Source organism: Spea bombifrons, chromosome 11, assembly GCF_027358695.1.
Source record: "Spea bombifrons isolate aSpeBom1 chromosome 11, aSpeBom1.2.pri, whole genome shotgun sequence".
Classification (NCBI taxonomy): domain Eukaryota; kingdom Metazoa; phylum Chordata; class Amphibia; order Anura; family Pelobatidae; genus Spea; species Spea bombifrons.
The window spans coordinates 33,796,190-33,813,064 of record NC_071097.1 but is presented as its reverse complement, the minus strand read 5'-3'; the positions used below and the strand labels follow the sequence as shown (position 1 = coordinate 33,813,064).

At 47.6% G+C, this 16,875-nt stretch overlaps 1 protein-coding gene across 1 annotated transcript; it reads right to left on the bottom strand.

Moving 5' to 3' along the window:
• Positions 1–3,011: 3,011 nt before the first annotated feature.
• LPCAT3 (lysophosphatidylcholine acyltransferase 3) lies at positions 3,012–11,717 on the bottom strand. Its single transcript, XM_053450550.1, has 13 exons — positions 11,562–11,717; positions 10,378–10,485; positions 9,118–9,224; positions 7,855–7,948; positions 7,436–7,473; positions 6,470–6,648; positions 6,277–6,385; positions 5,982–6,068; positions 5,159–5,325; positions 4,928–5,075; positions 4,654–4,812; positions 4,328–4,456; positions 3,012–3,747 (listed from the first exon to the last, which is right to left on the bottom strand). The coding sequence occupies exons 1-12, from the start codon at positions 11,653–11,655 to the stop codon at positions 4,340–4,342; spliced, it is 1,407 nt and encodes a 468-aa protein (XP_053306525.1). The 5' UTR covers positions 11,656–11,717; the 3' UTR covers positions 3,012–3,747; positions 4,328–4,339.
• Positions 11,718–16,875: the final 5,158 nt, after the last annotated feature.

The window sequence follows — 16,875 nt, the reverse complement described above, 5'->3', positions numbered from 1 at the left end:
GGTTGGTTGATCTAAAACATATTCATACATATTCATCAATGTTCCATTGATCTACTACCACTATCTACTTCCTTCATTGTTCCACATGGAGACAGTAGACAGTGTGACACGCTGGCTTCATGGCGCTTGAGTTTATCTTCTGTCCCCTGAAAACTTTACTGAGGTCATCAAGAAAGAACCCTTTGGCTCAGAGCGGCTCCTTCATCGCCTGGCCTGTTCCTTAACACAAGTCTGTTAATCATTTCCCATAAATTACCTCTCACCCTAACAGAACTAACAAGGGGCTGATTATTAAACAGCGCTATGTTTAACCATTTACATACTTACTAGTATTTGAGTGTCCGCTCCTAGACACCTGAAAGTAGACAACGTCACCAGTGTGCTGGCGCACAATACATGGGCGATGGTACAATGCGCCCCCCAACGTATAGAAACGAAAATACATTTTGCGTGTAGCCGGATTCTCCCCCTACTACAAGTCCAGAGGAAGACGTAAGGTCAGATGCCAGGACTGGCTTGGAAAATTTGGGATTGCTGGCACCTATGTAGATTTGGAAAATGGCTGGACGGTCACCGACACGCTCGGACCACCTAGTCGCATCCCTGAAAGGGAGGGCTTCGGGTAGCTGGACTTTCACATGCTGGACATTATTGATCAGGGCAGGAATTCTATGCATCCGGTAACCGGCCCCCGCGGACACCTGAGCGCTCGTGCAAGGTGTGGCCCGGGCACTTTTCCTCTATGCCAGCAGATGGCGCTGTTTCTGTAACGGGCATCGATGGATAATCAGAGATTCGTACCAAGTTCTGAGAGTTCTAATTGGGAAGGAGTCCAGGTTGCCATGGAAACATCAAATGCTTGCTTCTGGCTGGATGAGATTTATTTTAGCCGATGCTCGGTGACGCAATCATTTTATTTACGCAGATCCTGCCAGCAACATTAACCCCTTCCTCATATATATACACACACATACATTATATATTATATATATGCGTAATGTGTGTAATTTATAGAAAAGAAAAAACCTAACATCACAAATCACATGAAAAAATTACTAACAGTTATCACAACAATTTGAAGGGCCGAAGGTAGACATGTTTGCTTTAGCGTACCACCCAAGAGTCCTGGTTTTAAGGGACTGTTATACTTTTGCCTTACCGCCACTTCGTACATCGTAAACTGTAAAGTGCTGAGTACACCTCACTTGTTAAAATAGCTCCTTCATACCTCCCCTTGGCAGTTCACAGATGGAAGCCGGTAGCCTTGCCAGCTGCCGAGGGGCAAAAATGACCCCCCGTAGCTCGGAACAGAAATACCGAGGGCAACAAACGGTACAACGAGCACATAGATATTTACAAAAAGGGGGTGAAATGTCACAATTTTGTGACCCATTAATGGCAAAGCATGAGGTTTAAAATAAAAAAGGATGTAAGGAGGAGGAAGAGGGACACTCGGGAGGTATGGAGCTAGGTATGAGAGTATATATTCCGGGAGGGTGGTAGATAAATGGAACAGCCTCCCAGCAGAAGTGGTAGATGCTAAAAGAGTGAGGGAATGTAAGCATGTACGGCACAGGCATAGGGCTGCGGAGGGTTAGGGTTGCTCATAGTGCTTTAATATACATTTTTCTATAGGGGGCTGCCGGGACATTAAACGGCCCCTTTAGTTTCTTTTCCTCCTTCCTTTCCAGTCCCTGTGAAACCTGCCTGTTTGCGCCTGCCGTCCCATTTCATGTTTCTTTTTCCACGATTTACCTTTTAAGATCCCTTTTACTGATTAACGAGGACTTTGCGTTCTTTAACAGGTACGCGTTTCTGGGTTAGGTTACCGTGGAAACCTGAGCCGCCGTGGAATTTTGGGCACAGATACAATCCGGCTAAAGCGATAACTCATCGCACAACGCGCTGGATTAAAATGGCGTCACCGCAGAGAGGGTTAACGGGCACCGGGGGCATCCGACACACCTGGATATAAACAACCAAAGTGTTAAAGGCGCCGTTCCACCCACGCTGCTGAAATGATAATTCCGGGACATTCCAAAAAAAAATAACTATTCTTGAATCTGGTTTAGATTTTGCCTTATTCATTATTTTCAGGGAACACTTAATTGTCATGTGACACAAACGCAAGAGCTGGTTGGTTGCCATAGAAACAAATACCACCTTACACTGATGGATCTGCTAAGGATCTTCAATTCATTTTATGTCTCACGTGGGACAGCGCCGTTTATTAACAGCAGCTAAAGCAGGAACGTTATATATCAGTAAAGTTCAACTTTTTTAGTTTTCAACGTAAGAAACGGCTAATAATCCCTCTTTTTTATATTTTATTTCAAAAATGCCGGGTTTTCTCCATAAAGTCTGATTGTACGTTGGGGTCTATTCACTAACGTTGGTTTGTCTGTTTTGCTAAGGATGGAGAAATAAAATCCACGCTAAAAAAAAAAACACCCTTAAAAATATTATAAATGACATTTAAAAATTAACCATAATTAACTAAAATTAGAAAAAGTTTAGCCCGAGAGAAAATTGGTACTTTTTGATACTTTTCATTGGCCCAGCACAGAAAACGCAGTCATGTAAGGTTTCAGGGGTCTCTTTTTTCATTGCTTTCCATCTGAAGGAGAGACCTCTGAGGTACCAAAAGCTTACAATTTTTTTTTATGGTGACCCAAAAAAAGCTATTAACCTCAACTAGAGACCCCACTCTAACCGTTCCATAAAGCAAACAGGCGGATCGTCCTAAATTCCACTCATACTCCCCCTTTTTGAGGTTTTATTGCCCCTTGGTGCCCTTCTACTCCAGTCTTACGTTTTTAACTATTCACATTCTGGTTTAACACAAAAAAAAAAAAAAACAGGACCCCAAAGAGACCAAAAGATAATTTTTTTTTTTCAGGGCGTGATGATTACAAACTCCAGATCGAATAAACCCCGTCAGGCACTTGTTCCTACGCAGGACTCGTAAATCTCCCGGCCGCGAGAGGAATGAATTTGTGGCACACACGGGGTTAACTGGCAGAGTGCTTTATTGCAGCTCTAGGACACAAAGTGACTTAAAAAAAAAGGCTGCTGTCCAGATGTGTCATCACGTGACGGCGTTAACCAATCAACACCAACGATCCGGGAGCCACCACTGGCTAAGGCTGCGATGATGGGCGAGAAACCCATTTTACCCCCCTCCCCGGGGCGTTCCATTTGCTCCGGACGTGGGTAAGTGCGTGCGACCCCCGGGTCGGTGGTTCCAGACGGACGTCTCTGTTGCCCCCAGTATCACATTCTACGTGTTCAGAGTTAGTAACGGCCCCCCGGAGTTTGAGAGGCTCAGATCCAGACCTCGGAGCCCTCCGTGGCACACGGGGCAAAAGGGGGTTACTAATCCGTACTATTAGCTGCCCCGTGAAACAAACCAACTGCCCCCCGCAGACTGTTGTGCGAAAGAGTGTTTCGGGGGGAAAAAAAAATTAAAAAGCTCAAGTAGATGCGTCCGGGAAACATCCCAAACAGTAGAAAAGTCTAAAAAATGGGTTCCCCCCCCATTCCTGCAGGGCTGTCCGCAGCGGCAGTCAGTTTTTGTTTAATTTAAAAAAAAAAAAAAAAAAAAAAAAAGAATCAGCAATTTTCTTTAACCCCGGCAGTGTTATCTCCCAATTCCCAGAGCGGTCCGCGGTCATCCCCTCGCCCGGCACGGAAGGAGCCTTTCCGGGGAACACGTTGAATATCGGAGGGAGACGAGCGGCGTACAATCTGAGCGGAGAAAACATCACAGAGTATTAACGGAAACGGAGGCAAAACGGTTACAGATTCCCGGGGGGGGGGGGATACCGGCAGCGACCCAGCAAAGCACAGAGACTCCGGGAGACGGACAGAGAGGGGCAGGAGAGAAGAGGTGGGGCGGCGGGAGAGAAGGAGAGGGGGACGGGAGAGAAGAGAGAAGGAGAGGGGGACTGGAGAGAAGAGAGAGGGGGGGACGGGAGAGAAGAGAGAAGGAGAGGGGGACAGGAGAGACATTTAAATACATAAAGAATTTAACAAAGGACAGGAGGGGAGTTTATCTTAGAGGGTCAGAGATGTAATGTAAGGAAGATTTACTTTCCTTGAGAGGGTAGTGGAACAGCCTCCCAGCAGAAGTGGTAGAGGTTAATACAGTGAGGGTATTAAACATGTATGGGATAGACATACGGCTCCTGAATCTAAGACAAGGTTTGAGTCTTCACAGCAGGTGAAACGGGGCCGATCTGACATTAGATTCTATGTTTCTAACACACAGTGGGTTAAATACGGCTGTAACCTGGGAAACAAAACTCTCAAGCGATGGAGATTTTACCGTGGAGCGCGGTCACTGGGATTTCTGGAGCTTTTCTTTCTTTTGCACCAGGACCGTGCGAAGATAAGGCAGCACGAAGAGCAGCAATAAGAAAACGACGTGGCCAATGAAATAGACCGAGGAGTACACCTGGCGAGGAAGGAGAGGAGAGTCACGCGGGCGAAACACCTCAGGTAACGCCATTAATATCTGCGGATCAGCTGGAAAGCTCTGCGTCCTAAATGACCCTTAAAGCAGGACGGTCCCACTGCCGCGGGGGCCAAAAGCAGCGAGCCACACAAAGGGCCACGCGAGGAAGAGAGCGTGAGCTCACCGCCTCATCTCACCTTGATCCACTTGTCCCAGGTGAAAAGGCAAAATGGCACCAGCGGATATCCCATGAAGAACCAGTGGAAGAACTGCTGGACGACGTAGAAGACGGGGCGCAGGAGAGGCACGGAGCAGATCCGGCTGAGCAGGGGGCTGTCTCTCACCAGCTCCATCGCCTGAGGAGAGAGGGAGGAGGGCAGGGATTAAAGGGAGGAGGAGAGGGCAGGGGAACACGAAGAAAGAGAGGAGCCGATGAGGAGCACGGAGCGCCCGCTCTCTCTCTCTCCTCACCTGTTTTTCCACCATGACAATGAGAAACTCCAGAGAGAAGCAGACGAGGTATCCGGAGTGCATGCCGTGCCATATCGCCAGGAAGAAGAGGGCCGTCGCCTGGGACACGGCCTTGTTGCCCAAGAAACGGAGCCGTTTAAAGACGTATCTGACGGGACGGAAGGAAAGACGGCCGATGAACCAACAGTTAAGGACAGTCATGTGACCCGACGGTAACCCCCGACCCCTCACCTTGCAACCCAATCATTGGTGTTGGTATTGAAGCTGCTGATGGTTCCAGTGAAGAGGGGCGTGGTCTCAAACAGCCACACCTTCATGTTGGCGCATGCGTTCCAGCGGGGCCGCCCCGTCTCGTCTCTCCCGTTATAGCCTAAGCCAGACAGAATGCAGACGCCTTCCTGCGCGATCAAAGGAGCAGATCTATCAATCAGGCGATGTGAACATGCGCGGGACACACACACACGGCTCCCGAATCTAACACGACACCGATTAACGGTCTTTACAGCGGGAAAACCGGCGACTAGACGGGGGCCGAATGGGGCCGATCTGCCGGGAGATTCTAGGGTTCTGTCTTAACAATGGAACGCTTCAGTGGATTAAAAAAAAAACTTACTTTGTTCATCAGCTTTGGGGTATATTTGTGAAATTAGCGCTGCCTTTCGTATTAAAGAACAGTTATGTACACTGTGCACCCTTATGGCACGCAGAGACCGTGGCCCCCCCGTATGCTGAGACCGTGGCCCCGGGTACGGTATATACTCCACAGATACGGTATATACTCCACAGATACGGTATATACTCCACAGATACGGTATATACTCCACGGGGCACGGTATATACTCCACGGGGCACGGTATATACTCCACGGGGCACGGTATATACTCCACGGGGCACGGTATATACTCCACGGGGCACGGTATATACTCCACGGGGCACGGTATATACTCCACGCGGCACGGTATATACTCCACGCGGCACGGTATATACTCCACGCGGCACGGTATATACTCCACGCGGCACGGTATATACTCCACGCGGCACGGTATATACTCACCGTCACCAGCCAGCACGTCACGTACTTATACAGAGTCACTTTGCCCCAGATGGTCATGTACACGCAGCGGTACCAGAACGGCTGGCTCTACGAGAGGGCAAAAAGGGAGGAAAATTCAGACGCAGAAGATCACATGGTTGGGAAATGCGCCCACCGGGGTCACTTTTACTCCCCATACCCATTGCCACCCCCCCCCCGGCACCGAACCGGTTCGCTATACAAACGTATACCAGGTCTGTATCCCAACCAATAACAATCCTCGGTAATCCTCCCAATGAGCGCACTCTTCACTCACCGCGTACTCTTCGCTCAGGAAGTAGTTATCGGGCAGGTACGGCCCGAACACCATGTAGATGACCAGGGTGCAAAGGCCGAGGGAAAGGCGCTCCATGGCCGGCTTTATGCTGCGGACGGAGAGAGACGGGAGGTCGGCGACTCGGTGCGGAGGGAGAGGTTATTTTTTTTGCCTCACAGGACTCGGTTCTTACCAGTTTGGCTTCTGCCCTTCAACGTCGGTCATCTCCCCGTTCACGAGTTTCAAGTAGCTGCACATGGAGAACTGCGGCCCCACTAAAAAGCCGCCATAATAATAGGAGAAGCCGCAGACCTCCAGCAAAGTGGGCACCCGAGGCACGACGTGGCGCTGCTGCTCTGGCGTGAGACTGGCCTGTTGGGGAGAGAAGCGGAGGGTTATATCCATGAGACTCAAACCGTGCGATGAGGGAAAAACAAATCGGCCCCATCTAGACTGCCCTTTTTCCCCCGCTGTAAAACCTTTGATCAGTCACCGGTCTCAGCTTAGATTCAGGAGCCATATTCCTACCCCATGTGTGTTTAAATCCCCTCATCTACCACTTCTGCTGGGAGGCTGATCCCCTTATCTTCCACCCTCTCAGTAAATAAAAATCAAAAAAAGTTGGAAAGATTTGCTGTTATCCATGTTTTGGGGCAGGGGTAAACTAGCCTCTGCCAGGCTGCAGTGTACGGGGGGGGGGGTATTTTAACCTGTTCTGGGAATGATCTCTACCTGTGACAGATACATTATCACTATACTACCTCTGGTTACCTATTAATTATAAACAAATAAGATACGATGGGTTAGAGATCAGCGGGTCCAAGGGGCAAAGTCAACGTCCTAATCAATATCATAAAGAACAGACACGTTCCCACCCAACGCCAACACAGTCCTTCCCATAAGAGGGGCTGCACGGCACAGCGGGGGGGGTACATCAAATTCTAAATCCGAGGACCAGGAGGAGCGTCACACTCAGCGGACGCGCGAGCCGCCACAGGAGATGCCCCGTGAGCGCCGGAGGGAAACGTTAGACCGCTGGCTCGGCTCCAGCTCAGGATCTGTTGGACGCGCTAATCGCTTAACAGATCTCATGAAACGGCAGGTGCGGCCAGACCCGGATCGATGGCGGCTCAACCTCCTTACAACTCGTGCTGCTCACCTTGTCTTTCCCGCCGTCATAATAATCGAACACGAGTCCTACGGAAGAGAGAGAGAGATGGGAGACACTGGACTGCTGCCCCTACAGTCACGTGGCCCTCTGCCCCTACAGTCACGTGGCCCTCTGCCCCTACAGTCACGTGGCCCTCTGCCCCTACAGTCACGTGGCCCTCTGCCCCTACAGTCACGTGGCCCTCTGCCCCTACAGTCACGTGGCCCTCTGCCCCCTACAGTCACGTGGCCCGTCATCCCACCCAATCCAACCCAAGACGTGGACAAATCATAGGAAATAATAACGCGGATAGCTAGCGGTAGAGTTTGAGGAGCTTTGCCAGACCTTGCCTATTCCAGCCACGTCCGGCCACCAGGACTCCTATGAACCTTCTCCCCGCAGCGAATGATTCAAACACTGACACTTACCTATGAGTTTGAGTGTGAGTACGCAGTGCGGCATTGTCCATTTGATATCATAATTATCGGTGGCCGTGTAATAGTAACCAGAAAGCAGGTATGCCTGCGAACAGAGACATTATACGCTGTAAGACACTGCAAACATCTTTGTTGGATCTATACCCGGCTGTTCATAGCGAGGGTTAAAATAAATCTGATATCATTATTATTATTTGATGGCATCTCCACCAACATTTATTTTGAAGAAATAAGAACTGCTGGCCGTGAAAATGAGGCGAGACCATTTTTAAAGAATATGGCGTAGATCCCTTTAAAGGGACACTCCAGTGTGGTTTGCAGAATCTCCCCAAATGCCCCTTTCCTTAACCCCCCCAGCTAAATGCCCCCCGACATAATCACCTCCAGCCAGCGGCGTGAAGGGGTCCGTTAAGACCGTAGTGCGCATTACTGACACTAATTGGCTGCTGAAGCTGTCAATCACTGAACGTAAAGTGTTTCCATTGATTTTAATAGAAGTCATTTCCTGTCAGTGATTGACAGCTTCAAGAAGCCAATCGGTGGCAAGAAATGTCAGATCATGGAGGAGGAAGTAAGCGTTTGCAGCATGGCTGTAATTTCTATGTCCAGTAACCGTTTTCTTTTTTGGAAGAACCCATTTCTGTATAGTAGGGGTGTCTGGGACATTTAACTGTCCCTTTAAATAATTTGTGTTCTTCGTACAGTTTGACTAAAACTATGTTTAATGCGAGCAAAAGCGAGCCGGGTTGTGATGCAAGAACTGCGGCTTAATGCAGCCTTTCCCAAGAAGACCTTGTTTTGGCGTGCGGCCCTCCGACACATTTTACTTCCTTCCTGTTTCGGGCAGAATCTCACCAGATCTAGTTCCGGATAAAAATAATCGAGAGACCCTTTCCTATCCGGGATCAGCGGGACTCGCACCGGTCATACGTTTAATGGGATCCTAAAGGGGTCTGGGTACCAGACACCCGATTCTACCCTCTTCAGGGACTTATACTAGCCTCTTAAGTTATACTCCCAAATGTACAGAGCCACTGCAATAACCTCTACTACTTCTGCTGGGAGGCTATTCCACGTATCTAACCCCCTCCCAGTAAAGAAGCCAGTAGCCTCAAATGTAGCCCTTGTGGTGCACGTGAACAGCCCTGTTCCTGGCCCTCCATACACCCACCGACACAAGCCCACTCCGAGTGGCCTCTGCCCGTTAGTTATCGATCCGTTGTCGTCCTATCGTGTTCCGGGACGTTCACTCACCATTTGAAAACAGAAGCTGGTGAATACGGCCGTAACGGTTCTTCCCATGAGCCGCAGGATGAGGAAATTCAGCACGACGCAGAGTAACGAGTGATACAACTGAGACCCTGCGGGAGGAGAGAGCGGGGAAGAAAAGGAGAATACTTTTTATTTCAGCTTAACCAAAACCTCATATAAGCCTAGATCAAAATACTGACGCACGCACACACTCACACACTCGCTCACACACACACACGCTCGCGCACAACCACACACACTCACACACACGCTTGCGCACAACCACACACACACACAATTTTAGTACAGTAGAGCGAATCACGTGTGAAAGCGTTCCCTTTAATTCCGATGGGATGGCTCTCCGGCCACAAGAACCGTCGGAGGGTTGGAGGAAGAGGAGGAGGAAGAGGACTGGTGCTGCTGCAGGGCTGCCTCTCCTGTTCTTTCGGATGAACGTATAGTAAAGCACTCCGAGTATTTTAGGCTTACTCAGCGCGCTTTAATACGAGTTCTTCTATACAGAGGCCGCCAGGGACATTAAACGAGTTATTTTCTTGATGCATCGTTCCAATTCTCCAATTTATTTGCATCGCTACCTTTTAGGATTTAACCTCGAAGCTGAATAATGGGTGACTATCCCTTTAAACAGCCGCCAACATTTTACATAATCATAATTGGTCCAGGGCCCTGAACACTGTATAATATATATATATCTTCCTGCTGTATACGGAAGGGCGGATTTATTGGCGGTGACTGACAGCCAACGCCAAGCTAACGGGGCTTTTAAGCAGCCGTTTCCCCGCCGGCTAAAGAAAGTGACCACGCGGGAGAGACGCACCGTCTCAGGCGAGAAGGGCTGGTGCGTGCGGGAGGAACGCCAGCCGCGGCGCGTGCCACTCAGGGTGCGGTTGGCACAGACGCCAGCTCCTCAGAATCCAGTGTGCCCTAAAGGGAAATCATCTTCCTAAAGTTTACTCACTACTCATCCACAGCTTAGAGAGCATTATCGCGCCCGTACAATAAACAGAGGTATCCGGCAAATTCTACAGAGGATCAGCCGAGATTAAGAGGAAAAGCCGAATCGCTTGCGGGTTACAGAGACTCACTCGGCCGAAGGGGGACAGATCACAGGACTTGGACGTAGGCAGCGGGGGTGTTACCTGCTATATGAATGAATCTCTCATACCCCCACCCCCCCGGGACAGATCCGTTTCCCCGCCGGGCCGCAGTAACAGCCCGCCACCCGTCATCCTGCGAACCTACCGAAGTTGAAGTAAGCGATGCAGAGTCCGGTCACCGTATTAAACAGGTGGATGTGAGATGGCGGCTTCTTGAAGAGGAAGTGTCTCTGAAATAAGGCCAAGGGGTATCCTGAGGGTAGAAGAAAAAGAGTTCAAACTCCTCATGTAATTAGTGCGACCCTCCATCTCCCCACTCCCCACGCTCCTTACTGCTCCACTCGTCTCTCGCCCTCCATAGTGTCCTCCCAACCACCTATTCTTTCCAGCTGAATGTCACCAACTGCCCCAGCTTGTCACAGAACAGTCCTGGCGACCTGTGGCTACCCGCAGTGTCCCCTCAGCTTTCTAATTCTCTCCTGCTGCGAATAGGAAACAGGAAGCGTAAACAGAGGTGCTGCCCCTCGCCTCTCCCTCTGTACCCCGCGTCGCCTCTCCCTCCGTACCTCGCGTCTCCGGCCTCACCTCTCCCACCAGGTCACCTTTACATCCATACCCTATCCCGCGTCGCTGGCCTCACCTCTCCCTCCGTACCCCGCGTCTCCTACCCCACAGCAACGGCTTCACCTCTCCCTCCGTACCCCGCGTCACCTCTCCCTCCATACCCCACCCTGCATCACCAACTTCACCTCTCCCCTCCGTACCCCACAGCAACGGCATCACCTCTTTCCTCCGTACCCAACGGCAACGGCCTCACCTCTTCCCTCCGTACCCTACGGCAACGGCCTCACCTCTTCCCTCCGTACCCCACGGCAACGGCCTCACCTCTTCCCTCCGTACCCCACGGCCTCACCTCTTCCCTCCGTACCCCACGGCAACGGCCTCACTTCTCCTGTTGTACACCGTCAGCTGCTCTTCTCCCTCAACCTTTCCGTCTCTATTCCCTGTCACCTGTCCTGCTCCACTCCGTTACCCCCTCACCTGTCCTGCTCCACTACATGCCATGCCCAGTTACCGCCCTCACCTCTCCCACTCTACCTCCTTAGACATTAGCTGATTCTTTTAGTCCAGCGCCACCATCTCTGCCCTCTGCCGTAATACCTTATCCCTCACATTCCTTCCTCGCATTTTTCTACCAGCCACCCCCCCATTTCCCTCATCCTCTCTGCACCCCTCTTCACCCTCCATCATCCCTGCCCCCTGCCTTACCCAATGCCCGGTATCCCCAAGTTCCCCCCATTCCCCTGTACCCCCATCTCCATGCCTCACCTATAAAAATAGACAGGATCAGTCGGAGAGCCGCTTCGGAAGCCCCCAGTGCCTCCGCCACCCACAGCAGCGGGGAACCCCCGGCCGCCGCCATCTTTCAGATCCCCTCGGGCCCAACTGGACACAGGCAAACACACACATCCACACAGGACACGCCCAGGGCGAAGCCACACCGCCCGGACTAGCCCTTCTATTCTCCGATTGGCCGAGCTCACATGAGGAGTAAGAACTGGGCGTGGATTAGTGGCCCGTTACTGTCAATGTCACCTGTGGGCGGGGCCAGGCCGGCTCGCTCAGGGAGGGTTACTGGCGGTCAGGACGTGGAGTGTCCGCACGGGGCACTGGATCACGTGACGCCAAAGATGGGTGAAAGGTCACGGTGAGAAAGGTCTACCTGAGAGGGGGAATAGCGACGGTAACGTGTGTGTACGGGGCAAAAAACAACATGCAGGAGGGGTATCGGGGTAATATCTGCAATAACTATAAATAACTACTGAGGTAATCGGTGAATATGCGTATGTGTGAATAATCAATAAAAAATAATACATTTACTCTATATATAACTGATAATACAAATTAACATATTATTATATAATATATAGTAATAATAATACATTTATTCCATATATATATATATATATATATATATATATATATACACCACATATGTATCATTATATAATATAATATATAGTAATAATAATACATTTATTCAATATATATATATATATAAATATACACCATATATGTATCATTATATAATATATATTATATTACTATATATTATATAATATAATATATAGTAATAATGCATTATATATATAGTAGCATAGTATATCTAATTGAAATAAATATATGTATCATGATATATATATATAGTAATTATAATACATTTCTCTCGCTCTCTGTGTCTGTCTATCTCTCTTGATATATATAATTAATAATATAAATATAATTATTATATAATGTATAGTAATAATAAATGTATTTATATATAATATAATATTATAATGTCTAAAATAATTCATATAAATATATGTATCGTTATATAATATATAGTAATAATAATAATACATTTTCTCTAACCCTCTCTCTCTATACATATAATAATATATATATTTATTATTCTATAACGTATAGTAATAATACATTGATTATGTATATAATATATATATGATATATATAATATAATGTATTCGGCCGGTAAGGGCCACCGAGGTTTGCGGTGGGCAGTTCTGTAAAAGCCCCAGAGACGCCGTTGGCTTTCGCAAGTCTTGGCAGAAACACCAGATTCCATGTTTTTGATAAGAAAGTTTGGTAAGCGGAATGCGGCCGATGATCTCATCGCGGGATCCTGACGCTTGTACTTTGTCTTTTTATCGTGTTTTGGATCTAAATGGAACATGTCATCGTGTTCACATACACGCAGTTTAACACCTCGATGCCCATAACAAGTCGGTGATACCATAGCCGTCACCCGCACGGTCTGGTAATAAATAATTCGGGGACCTCTAGGACTCGGGGTGTCCCCTGAGCTCTAGTGCAGAACTTTCCTGGCTGATGTAATAGTTAATGATGAGTTAAAAATGAGTTCCCCAAAGGAATTAACCTCTCGGAGACCGCATCGACTCCATGACAGGTGAGTGGCAGATGGAAAAGGCTCGGATCCAGTTATAACCTGCTGGTGTCTCCTGAAAAACAAACTGAAACCGGAGAAAGCAGCCTCCTCGAGGACAAAAGACTGCGGCACGGAGGACGATTTCATGCAAAACCACTAAAGGCGTTTGACTTGAGGATCTCGAGTCTCCACTCCCTGATCTCAACTAACTCGGCATTCATGGTCTGATGAATGTTGTTCTATTCTTTTACTTTCTTCTTCATTACTTTCTTTTCTTTATTTTTTGTACATTGAGTGTACGTGGAACAGCCTCCCAGCAGAAGTGGTAGAGGGTAATACAGTGAGGGTATTAAACATGCATGGGATAGACATACGGCTCCTGAATCTAAGACGAGACCAACGACTGATTAAGGTTTGAGTCTTTCCAGCAGGGGAAACAGGATAAGTATTGAGCTGTTCTTATACCCACAGGGGCTACATAAAATGAAATTAAAATCATCAAATGGATTATTTTCTTCCCAAATAAAGCCGGACACCGTTTCCATGAACGGAGGTTTTATTTCATATGAGTTGTGTCTTTAACTCTATACCCTTCGTGATTCCGCCGCACAGCTTCTTCATTTTGGCAACGACGTGGAGGGAATTCCTTTCATAGCTCTCCAAATCCAGCGCGATGGTCCATGTTTCGTTTGTCAGCAACGTAACAAGTTATCCGGCCTGTGATACAGTAACACGCGAGTACTTAACGGCTGGATATTTTAGGTGGGTATTAACAGGCATCACGAAACGAAATGGGAAAGGGCTATATATATCCTGTATACACGCTACTGTCCAAAAGTTTGGGGTCACTTAGAAATGTCATTGTTTTTGAAAGAAAAGCACATTCTCACCATTAAAATAACATGAAATGGATCGAGATCCTGGGCAGACGGTGTTAATGGCCAATGGCCCTTTACCACTCCCATCACTCCTGTGTTCCAATGGCCCTTTACCACTCCCATCACTCCTGTGTTCCAATGGCCCTTTATCACTCCCATCACTCCTGTGTTCCAACAGCCCTTTATCACTCCCATCACTCCTGTGTTCCAATGGCCCTTTATCACTCCCATCACTCCTGTGTCCCAATGGCCCTTTATCACTCCCATCACTCCTGTGTTCCAATGGCCCTTTATCACTCCCATCACTCCTGTGTTCCAATGGCCCTCTATCACTCCCATCACTCCTGTGTTCCAATGGCCCTCTATCACTCCCATCACTCCTGTGTTCCAACGGCCCTTTATCACTCCCATCACTCCTGTGTTCCAATGGCCCGTTATCACTCCCATCACTCCTGTGTTCCAACGGCCCTTTATCACTCCCATCACTCCTGTGTCCCAATGGCACGTTGAGTTCGTTGATCCAAGTTTAAGTTTAAAAGGCTAATTGATGGTTAGAAAACCCCTTTTGTAAATATGTTACAGTCAGAAAAGTCCTTGTTTAAACCAGCTAAATGACCCCAAACTTTTGAATGATATTGTATATATATATATATATATATATTGCGGGACATGTAAGTATTCTCTTATAGTTAGATTATCAGGTGCAGTATAATTACGTACAGTTAAAGAACCGTAAAAGACAACATTTATGGGGAATAGGGTCATTTCAAACCCCCAGAAAGGAAAAAGTTATTAGTAGTGCTCACAGCACCTGAACACCCGTCGGGGGTGGTCCGGAAATCCTGTCACTGGCTGGGCTGGGATCCTGCGATAATGCAGGGCGAGTATAAATAGATGCATAAAGAATGTAAATTGCTTGTAACTTCAGGCCGTGGCGGTTATCTGATCTGCTAAGGTAGCCGTAGAGCCCTTAACTACCCTGCATTAGCCATGTATTTACCTTCTGCCCAACCTAGTGCTCCCAGTCGCCCCTCCTCCTTTTGTGTAACCAAAATGGCACTTATACCGATTTCCATGGAAAGCTTGACTTCTCATTATTTAAAGATAGACTTCATCGAGTCACCTGCATTCAAGCAGGGATATCAACCATAACATACTGGGAGCAAAAGCACCAGCTGGGGGTTTTATATATGATCAAAGCTGGGGGGGAGAATAGGAAGGACTCAGCTCCAGACTGCGTGACCCCGGAGAATCTGCCCCTTCCCCCTGAGATTGGGGCAAAAACCCTGAGATTCTACCCCTCCATTTTCTCTTCTCATACTGGCTAAACTAATTCATAACTTGAAACTCTCGCAAGCTCGTCCTTAAAATATAATGTTAGTTTATTAAACTATATTATTTTATATAGCTGTCCCAGGCTGCACTACCGCTTCCCAGAAACATGTAGAAGGAATATATCGCCCCCTACTGCTACAATCTGGAAACACTCCTAAAAAAAATTATATGTACCGTATATATATTTATTTTACTTAAAACCTACATTTGGTTTATCTCCAAGGGTCAAACACATTCTTGCCTTCCTGGTTGAACAAGCCAAATGGCAAGTGAATTGAGTAAAATTACAATAGCCGACAGATTGGCAGCTGCAGTTTAATGTAGACAAGTGTAAAATAATGCACTTGGGAAACTTTATAGGCAGGGTATAGAACTGGGGACGCCGTGCTGTCAATGACATCAGAAGAGAGGGACTCGAGAGTCATTATTTTTAGGGGTTTAAAGGTATGTCGGCAATGCAACAAAGGGGTGGGAAAAGCAAGCAGGTTTTATTCCAGATTTATCCGATCTTTTTGGTACAGAATTAATGGGTTAATCTGTATATATATATATACACAGATTATTGATAATCCTATAATATTCTCCAAATTTATTATCTGTTTTTTTCTGTTTGGCTTTAGTTGTACTTTTCCTCCATTATGTTAAACTTGTAGTTCAGCCACAAAATAGGAAATGTCAAATAAAATCATAGTTATGTTTGACGGTTTCTAATTTCAATTTTTAATTTTGTAAAAACTGTTCTCGACTCCACGATTCTGTCCTTGGGGAGAAACAGTTAGATTAACGACCCCCAGGGGGCGCAATAGGATCGTTTATTGCATTTTAAGACCATTTCATCAATGTTACTATAGTTACTTTTTTTTCAGTGTTTTTCTACAATTGAAAGCCGTGGGGGGCAAAATCCAATCTATTGGGGCTTTCAGAAGACATAGCCTGCGAGGTCGACAAGGGTTTAACCCTTGCATCCTTCACTCCCGTCACATAGTCCCAAAAGGGAAACATTTTTACTCAAAAGAGGGCTGCGAGACGGGGTGATGATGTGTGAGACACCCGGGGGGGGGGATAAATGGAAATAACTTGAAGATTTACACTTGTGCAAAGTGGTTACAACACTAAAATACTTTTGTTTCCATGGTGATTGTTTCACGCTTCGCACCGGAATCGCTCCTTATTGCCAGCCCCCCCCGGCCGGGTCTTGTGCCTCCTACCCCCCGAACATTTCAGGAACATTTAATTGCCTGCATTGAGAGCGTGTAACAAGAAGCAGAGTGGGACAGGACTGTCTCCTGAAAACAGGGACTGTTGGGAGGTATGTTGCTCTAGAACCTCTCCAGAAGCCCCAGGTTGGGGTGAATTTGGTGTATTATGGTGTTGGCCCCTGTTGCTGAGTATTATTTGCTGTGTTTGTTACCCCTGGACTCTTCTGTATACAGGGCGATAAGCTGTACCAGACTCTACCTCCTTTTTGGGGAAATCAGCTGAT